At 64.2% G+C, this 8,842-nt stretch overlaps 1 protein-coding gene across 1 annotated transcript; it reads left to right on the top strand.

Annotated features, from left to right (window-relative positions):
- Positions 1–484: 484 nt before the first annotated feature.
- TBX1 (T-box transcription factor 1) lies at positions 485–7,908 on the top strand. Its single transcript, XM_047098220.1, has 8 exons — positions 485–668; positions 1,956–2,325; positions 4,320–4,421; positions 5,273–5,444; positions 6,024–6,179; positions 6,795–6,862; positions 6,947–7,047; positions 7,421–7,908. The coding sequence occupies exons 1-8, from the start codon at positions 485–487 to the stop codon at positions 7,906–7,908; spliced, it is 1,641 nt and encodes a 546-aa protein (XP_046954176.1).
- Positions 7,909–8,842: the final 934 nt, after the last annotated feature.

The following is an 8,842-nucleotide window of genomic DNA, read 5'->3' as shown; positions in this document are numbered from 1 at the left end:
GAGGAGGAGGCGGGAGGGGCCGAGGGCAGGGGCAAGGCCAAGCCAGGCGGCCCCACGGTGATCCATCGGTGCCTCACGGACACAGGTTGAGGCTGGGCGCTCCCGGCGTAGCTGCCTCCGTTCAGGGGCTGTAGAAGCCGACGGTGGCTTCAGTGGCTTCGCTGAACAGAGGGAACCTCCGCCTCGGTGGGAACAGCGGGATGTTCGAAGGGCGCTGGTCACAGAGGTCCCTGGGAGCAGAGGCCAGGGGCAGGGAGCTTGAAAAGCAGAAGGGCCCCACACTCCCAGGGCGCTCCACCCATCTGGGCCCCTCCGCTGCCACCGGCCCGGAGTGGGGGGCCGTGACGCCATAATCCCTTGGGCCCAGGGCTGGAGGCTGAGTGGCACCGCAGGCCCCCGCCCCCGGGTCCCGTGGGCTGGGCCGGCCTCGGTGCGGCTGGGTGCACGCAGTCGGAGGCGGCGCCGGCCAGGCCGCCGGGCGCCTATGGACGCGCGGAGCCCGCTGTCTCCCCGGGCCAGCGCGTTCAGCATCGCCTCTCTGGTTGCAGCAGAGGCCGTAGAGCGCACAGCTCGCCTGGGTCCCCGGTCCTCCGACCAGGCGAAGCTTCGCCGGCTGCTGGGATCCCCCGCCGGGATGCACTTCAGCACGGTCACCAGGGATATGGAAGGTGAGCTTCCCCGCTGTGTCTGCCGGCAAGACCCCCCTGCCACAGCTGCTGTGGGGCCCTAGCAAAGGGTTTTGGCAGGGCCCTGGCACAGAGTGGGTAGAGGGAGCTCTGGCGGGGTGGGCTCCAGGCTTCCAGTGACTCTGGAGCAGAGAGGAAGGGCAGGCATCCTGCTCAAAGCCTGTGCACCTCCAGCCTGGGAACCCGGCTGCAGAGACCCACAAGGAGCTAGACACGGGCCCAGAACAGGACTAGTGGAAGCCAGGAAGGACAGGAGAGAGAAGGACCAGAGAAAGGGGGCAAAGGTGGCCGCAAGCTGGGAGAGGTGGGAGGGAAGTTGGCAGGAGAGGAGAGTGCCATGGAGTCTGGGAACCCAGGAAAACGAGAGACAGAAAGTGGTGAGGGCAGCCGGGAGGAAAAGAAATTGAGAAGAGAGAAAACACAAAAACCCGAAAGGAAGGTAGGAAAAGTGAGAAAGATGAAAAAGAAATAAAGAGACCGAGAACGAAAAAGAATAAAGTAAAGGGAAATTTAAGACGAAAAATAAAGGCATCAAAAAAGGGAAAAGCTATAGAAAACCTCCAGTTTTTATTTTGTTTTAAAAAAAGAGGTAAAAACCCTGAATAACAGGAAAAGACCTAGAAAAAGAAGAGGCAAAGGCAGACTGGGAAGAAAAACGAAGTGATGAAAAATGAAGTGGAAAGAAAGGAGAGGGACAAAACTGGAAAAAGAAAGGCAGAAAATAACACAGAAATAAAGAGAAACGAAAGAGATAGTGGAAGAAGGAAAGAGGATTAGGAGGGAAAATTTCAAGGAGGAAGACAAAGGTAAAGAAATAACAAATTGGAAAAAGAGCCTGGAGAGAGAAAGGAGAAATGCAACGCGGGAGGGCGGCAGAGCGAGGGGCGGCGGGCGGCCCGGCGCTCTAGGGAGCCGGTCCGGGCGGTCGGGGGGCCCGGGCCGAGCGAGCCGCGGCGGGCGGGCTGGGGGCCGGGGAGGGGGGAAGGAGCGGGGGAGGGGCGAGGGACGGGGGAGGGGAGGGAGGCCATTGTCTCGGCGCTTGAGGGGGGGGGGCGCGGGGCGGGGCGGGGCGGGGCGCCTCCTCGGGGCCGGCCCGCGGTGTAGGGCGGCGCGGCCCGGGGCGCAGCGCAGCGCCCGCCACTCGGCCCGGGGCGCGGGGCAGCGCTCACCTCGGCGGCGGGGGCGGCGGCGGCGGCGGCCCGCGGGTCATGATCTCCGCCGTGTCCAGCCCGTGGCTCACGCAGCTCTCGCACTTCTGCGACGTTGCAGCCTTCACGGCCAGCAGCCTGAGCAGCCTGGGGGCCGCGGGGGGCTTCCCGGGCGCCGCGTCGCCGGGCGCCGACCCGTACGGCCCACGCGAGCCCCCGCCGCCGCCGCGCTACGACCCTTGCGCCGCCGCCGCCGCCCCCGGCGCCCCGGGCCCGCCGCCGCACGCCTACCCGTTCGCGCCGGCCGCCGGGGCCGCCACCAGCGCCGCCGCCGAGCCCGAGGGCCCCGGGGCCAGCTGCGCGGCCGCCGCCAAGGCGCCGGTGAAGAAGAACGCGAAGGTGGCCAGCGTAAGCGTGCAGCTGGAGATGAAGGCGCTGTGGGACGAGTTCAATCAGCTGGGCACCGAGATGATCGTCACCAAGGCCGGCAGGTCAGGGTGCCCCCCTCCCTGCCCGCGACCCTCCCCACGTGGCGCGGGTCTCGGGCAGCGCGTCTCGGTCCGATCCACACGAGTGGAGTCGAGAAGCGGGGTGGGGGCGCGGCCCCGCCACCTGCGGGCCCCTCTAGGCGCGAGCCGGCTCTTCGCTCTCTGCGGTCCCGGCTCCGGCGACAGCCGCCTGGCGCGCCGAGCGGGGCCGGAGGGGACGGCGCGGGCAGCCTTGGAAGGCTGGTGGAAAGAAGCCTGGCGGACCGGGTTGCCCCTTCCGCAGCCCCAAGGCACCCGCGGCCGGAAGCCTGGGCCGGCTCGGAACACACGGGGCTAGGGGTTAGGCAGCCACCCCTGAGCGGCCTTGCCAGCCAGCCAGCTCCCAGTGGATCCCACCTCAAAGGAAATTCACGTCTTTAGTTACCCAGTTCACTCTATACGGGTTAGGTAAAGAGGGGTAGCTAGACAATTGTCTGGAAATTTTTTGGAGAATGTTAAGACCCTTAAAAACAGTTGCTCTCTTCCGTGAAGGTTGCTACCCAGTTTTCTCCGGCCTAAATTTCGGGTGATTGTGGGGCCTGGCGTTGCTGCTGGGGCTGCTGCCTTCCAATTGGCCTGTATTTGTTTTAAGGGCCCAGAGAGAAGGGGAACAAGTTTTGCGATGCAACCGATTTGACCAGCAGACAAAGGAGGGTGCCGGGCTGTGTCTAATGTACACACGGAGACACCAGCTCTGCGTCCACACAGCCAAGGGGAACTCAAGGCCTGTTTGCAGAGCCTTCTCGCGGTTTCTGTTTCCCTGCCGCGGCTGTCCTCCCTGGGGATCCTGGGGCCTGTGCTCAGCTTCAGCTCTGTAGGTCTTCTCCAGGCTCTCCTTACTGTCCCCTGAGGACGGTGCCCCAGCCTCTGGCCCAGTCCAGTGCAGCAAGGGTGTTGGCAGTGGCCAGGCTTCAGCCCAGAAGCCAGCATTCTGCAGCACCCACCAGCCTGCAAAAGTGGGGGTGGCAGGTCTGACCAGGAGGGCTGGCTCCATGGCATCTGTGTTTTGCCCACTGCCTGCAGGGAGTTGCCTATGAGGCAAAGCCGTAGGAAGGGCAGGTGGGAGCCAAGCCTCATGCTGTCCTCCGGGGCCCCAGTGGTTGGCACTGCTGTGCTCTCAGGACAGGGCCGGCCCAGGCTGGCGGCCCATCCAGGAGCTGCAGAATGCCCTTTTAAGAGCCTGGATGGGTCATAGAGTCGGAGTCTGGGGGAGGGGAGAGTTAGGGGACATGAGAGCATAAGCCAAGTTCTCCCAGAGTAGCTGCATCCCGTCCGGGGTGCAACAGTGGTGGTGGTGGGGGGGGACTTGTATCCCTGAGGAAGATGGGGGGACTCCAGCAATGGGCTGGAGACAGAGCCTAAAAATTGGGTCTGTGGGCTCTGAGGCCTCAGCCTCACTGGAAGGATTGGGGAGCAGCACCATAGACCCAGCCGAAAGGGCAACTGGGACTCTTGGGAACCACATAAGAGTGCCCCGGTTTCATTTTGTTCGAGCCGGGAGTTTACATCGGTTGCTTAGATGGAGCTGGGGGAAGCTCTGTGGAGGGCTGAGAATGTCTGGAACCGCATCTTGGGAGTCTTACTGATCCGGTGCTGCTGGCTGAGGCTAGCTTTGGACTGGACAGCCGAGAATTAGCAAATGCTAGGCTGGTTCTACGCAGGCAAATGTGGCAAACGCCATAGACCAATGTTGGGGGGGGGTGGAGGCTTAGCTGTAATGTTTAGTGAGCCATTTTGGGGTTTTGAAAAAGGGAGCAGGGGGCTACTCTGCCCTTCCACTTGCCCTTGGCTGGGCAGGGGCCTAGTTGGGTTAGAGTAGCTGACTGAGAGGAGAGGAGTTGGAGGGGCCAGGCCGATGAATGCAGCCGGCGGCAGGAAGCCGCCTGTCCTGGGTTGGTCAAGGTGGGGCAGCCCTGCCCTCCCCCACCTGAGGTGACCGGAGGCCTCGCTGCCCCCAGGCGCATGTTCCCCACATTTCAAGTGAAGCTCTTTGGCATGGACCCCATGGCCGACTACATGCTCCTCATGGACTTCGTTCCAGTGGACGACAAGCGCTACCGGTGAGCGCCCAGCAGGATCAGGGAGGGTGCCCTGGGAAGTGGCTGGTCCCTGCTTGGTGATGCCTCGGAGGGCAGCCCACAAGGACATTAGTGCCCGGGAGTCACAGGCACCTGCGCCGCCAGCCCCACTGTCCCCCATGACCTGCTCCCTCCCCAACCCGGTCAGACCCCAGACCCACACACCCCACCCCCAGCGGTACTCCCCTCAGGAGTCACACAGGCTGGGCCCCTCCACCAGCTCTAGGCCCGAGACAGCTCCCACGCCCCTGGGCCAGATTGCCTGAGGCAGGCAGGCCCCTCGCACACAGCCCCTGCCTTTTCTTCATGTCTCCTTCTCCCACGAGGTAAGCGTGGGCACCTTGTCCCCTTCCCCCATCCCCCGGGAACGCTGGGCCCCGGAGCCGAGCAGGAAAGGTGGGGTGGCCGGGAGAGATTATGCTGGGCGGGCCTCAGCTGCCCGGACAATTAACAGCAATTAATAAAGAGAGCGTGGTCCGCCCTGCGCCTGAGGCCGCCGGCGCAGCCAAATCCGGGCTCCCGCCGCGCAGGCGACACCGGAGGCGGCGGTGGGGAGGCCCGGAGCAGGCAGACCCGCGTGCAGCGAATTGTGGCGCCCGGAGCCCAGCCTCCTCGCTTGGTGCCCGGCTTCTTGCTGTCTTGTGTATTGGGACTGGGGGGGAGTTTTGTTTTCTTCACAATTCCCCTTGGAAAAGCTCCCGGTCTGTGTGGTAGCCGAAGGCTTGAGTTCACCGATGATAGGAAAACTCATGAGAGGCACTTTGGGGGTTCACTGGGCAAGGCCCTCTCTGTTCACCCTACGTGGCATGACCCCTGTTCTGGTGTTGCCCCAGGTATGCCTTCCACAGCTCCTCCTGGCTAGTAGCCGGGAAAGCAGACCCTGCCACACCAGGCCGTGTACACTACCACCCTGACTCGCCTGCCAAGGGTGCACAGTGGATGAAGCAAATTGTGTCCTTCGACAAGCTCAAGCTGACCAACAACCTGCTGGACGACAACGGCCATGTGAGCAATCCTCCCACCTCCCCAGGCTACCCTGGGCAGGCCCTCTGGAGTCCCTGTTGACCAGAGCCAGAGGCCGAGCTTGGGCTGTGAATGAGGGCCAGGCTGAGGAGAGGGGGCCCCTCCAGTCAGGGGCTCAGGGCCTGGTGGCTCTCAGGCCTGGAAGAGGCTGTCACCTTGTTTCCCTCGCTCTATTCCTGATCTTTTGCTGGAGTCTTTTTTTTTTTTTTTTTTAACTGGAAAGGATGGTGTGTGGGGGTAGCCGCAGGAGGCTTTGTAGGATCCAGGCGGCTGATGCCGCTTTCCTGCTGGGCTGAGCTCTGGCCTGCAGCCGCCTACCACTGCCCGCTGTAGGCCTGAAGTAGTTCTGAAGGACCTATGGGAAGAGAATCCAAACTCTGATCTTTTGCCATTTGGGGTATCTTTCCTGGTGGTCCCCAGTTGACTGCAGTCTCCGCTTGAGCCCCATGGCTGAACCTCATTTCAGGAATTAAGGGTTTCGTTCAAGTTCTCTGGGAAATTCACTGCTTATCTGGACCTTCTCCCATTTCCTAGTTCCACACTTGCCACCTTGTCTTCCAGATTATTCTCAACTCCATGCACAGATACCAGCCCCGCTTCCATGTTGTCTATGTGGACCCACGCAAAGATAGTGAGAAATATGCTGAGGAGAACTTTAAGACCTTTGTGTTTGAGGAGACTCGCTTCACTGCGGTCACTGCTTACCAGAACCATCGGGTGAGACCCTGGGGATGCAAATTCAATACTTCTGGGTTGCAATTTGCAATTGCTGCCTGAGGGAAAGAGGTTTGGACCCAAAGACTGCGGATCCTGGTGGAACACAACGGCCCATGGAGTCCCACCCTCAAAGGCCTCAAGCAGCCTCCTCCCCTCTGCTGCAGGCCAGCCCAGACTCCTATCAGGTTGACCTTTCCAGCGGCAACTGTCAGTGCGGCCTGAAAGTTTGTTTTCCAAACCATTCCGGAAACTCCCCATCAGGGGCCTGATCCACGGTTTACCCAAATTCCTAGGGCATCCCCTCCCACCCCCCACTGCAGGGTGGGCGGTGGAGGTGACTACATTCCCATCCCAAGCAGGGGCCCTGGGTCTCCATCCCAATCACTTGGGGCCGCAAAGGGGATCCTTAGGGAGAAAGGAAGCTCCCCCTTTGGCAGCAGAAAGGCACAACTCTCAGCAAGGGAGAGTAAATGTGGGAGGGTTATTGTCCCGGAAGAGTAAAAGGGCTCTTACTGGGGGAGCCCCTTCTAACATTAGGCTACCCTGGTGCTCCAGGCCCCAGCGCAGGGGCTCCGGCCACTTGCTCAATGCCCACTCTCCAACCCCCCTCCTCAGATCACGCAGCTCAAGATAGCCAGCAACCCTTTCGCCAAAGGCTTTCGAGACTGCGACCCGGAGGACTGGTGAGTGTCCTGTAGAAGTGATGGCTACAGTTCAGGAGACTGGCGGGGTGCCCCCCTGACCCGCTGCCCTTCTCCCTCCCGCAGGCCCCGAAACCACCGGCCCGGCGCGCTGCCGCTTATGAGCGCCTTCGCTCGCTCGCGGAACCCGGTGGCCTCCCCCACACAGCCCAACGGGTCAGAGAAAGGTAGGGCCCGGGTCGTGGAATTGGGGCCGCGGCCCTGCGCGCGCGCTCCGCCCCGGGCAGGCGGCCGAGGCTGGCCTCGCCTGCGCCCCAGGGGCGCTCGCGGCCTTCGCGCCGGTTGCACAACGGCGGTGGCGGCGGGCAAGCGCGCACTCGCCCGCCCGGCTCGACGGCTGCGCCCCGCCCGCCCCGCCTGCCGCCCGCGGAGGGGCGCGGGCCCCTGGGGAGGCCCCGGGTCTCCGGCAGGTTCGGCGAGAAGGGGCCGGGAGGGTCCGAGCGCGGGCTTGTGCCCCCTTCCCGCCAGGACCGTTGGAGCGCTCGCGGGTCCCCTCTGCCGTCCCGACCCGCCGCGCTTACCCCTCGGCCCTCCCCGCAGAGGCGGCCGAGGCTCGGCGAGAATTCGAGCGCGACGCGGGTGGACCGGCCGTGCTCGGGGACCCGGCGCACCCGCCTCAGCTGCTGGCACGGGTGCTGAGCCCAGCGCTGCCCGGGGCCGGTGGCGCTGGCGGTCTCGTCCCGCTGCCCGGTGCACCCGGAGGCCGGCCCAGCCCTCCGCACCCGGAGCTGCGCCTGGAGGCGCCAGGCGCGTCGGAGCCGCTGCACCACCACCCGTATAAGTACCCGGCCGCCGCCTACGACCATTACCTCGGGCCCAAGAGCCGGCCGGCGCCCTACCCGCTGCCGGGCCTGCGCGGCCACGGCTACCACCCGCACACGCACGCGCACCCGCACCACCACCACCCCGCCGTGAGCCCAGCCGCCGCCGCTGCCGCCGCCGCCGCCGCCGCTGCCGCCGCCGCTGCCAACATGTACTCGTCGGCCGGGGCCGCGCCGCCCGGCTCCTACGACTACTGCCCCAGATAATGCGGGCGCCCGCTGGCCGCTCCCCGCCCGGGGTCCCCGCACAGCCCTGAGGGCCGTCGGGGTTCCCGTCCACCCAGCCCCAAGGGCCTTCCAAGAACACGTTCCCCCAAGCCCCGGGGGCCAGTGCGGGTCTCCCCTTCCCCAGCCTCGAAGCCATCGGGGTCCTCCACCTTCCAGCCCTGACAGCTGTCGAAGTATATGGTTCCCCAGTCCCGGGAGCCACCGCGGGTCCCTCCCCAGCCCCGAGGGCCACGGGGTCCGCGCCCGCCAGTGCCAAAGCGCCCGGTCAGCGGCGGAAGGAAGTGATATTTATTGTTCTCCGCGAGACCGTGTCGCCCCCCCCTCCCCGGCCCGGCCGGCAGTTGCAGTGTAGACGATCCGAGAGCCCGTCTGCAGGCGGTGTAGATACGTGTAGATATTTGTAGATACTGTAGATACCGCGCCGGCGCCGACTTGATAAAGGTTTCGCCTCTTTTGGAAGCTGCCTGCGTGTCCATTTATTTGCGTCCAGTTAGATCGCACGGGGATGTCGGGGGGAGCGAGTCCGGTCGATACAGGGACTTCGGGGTCTCCCCAGCTGCAGTCCCCACGGGCCGATGCTCCAGGCCCCACAGCTCCAGTCCCCACAGTCCCCACTGTGTCCCTACAGTGCCCTGCGAGCGCTTTCTCCCGGCTGGTTTCCAGAGCCTCTTCTCGGCCACGCCCCTCTCCGTCCTCTCCCCGCCCCCTCTGCTGTGGCCCCAACCGGGTTCGCTCCCAGGGTCTCCTCCCGGCTCTGCCAGCCAGTTCCCCGCCCCCACTGCCACCTCGCAGCTTCATCCCACCCGCCCCCAGGCTGAAAGTACCGGGGCTCCGCCCCAGTCCCAGGTGTACATAGGGTCTTTTTACTTAACTCTGGCATGCAGTCGTCGCTGCTCTAGGATTTAGGCAGGCA

Source organism: Lynx rufus, unplaced genomic scaffold (genome assembly GCF_022079265.1).
Source record: "Lynx rufus isolate CCGP_SWC_20201006 ecotype Redwood Valley unplaced genomic scaffold, mLynRuf1.p SCAF_45, whole genome shotgun sequence".
Lineage (NCBI taxonomy): Eukaryota > Metazoa > Chordata > Mammalia > Carnivora > Felidae > Lynx > Lynx rufus.
The sequence above is the reverse complement of the archived record's forward strand: the minus strand, read 5'-3'. Positions and strand labels throughout refer to the sequence as shown.

Coding starts and splice junctions, on each gene's coding strand:
- TBX1 (XM_047098220.1), top strand. CDS start 485: ATGGACGCGCGGAGCCCGCTGTCTCCCCGGGCCAGCGCGTTCAGCATC. Junction 4,422..5,272: donor GTGGACGACAAGCGCTACCG/GTGAGCGCCCAG, acceptor GTGTTGCCCCAG/GTATGCCTTCCACAGCTCCT. Junction 5,445..6,023: donor TGCTGGACGACAACGGCCAT/GTGAGCAATCCT, acceptor CTTGTCTTCCAG/ATTATTCTCAACTCCATGCA.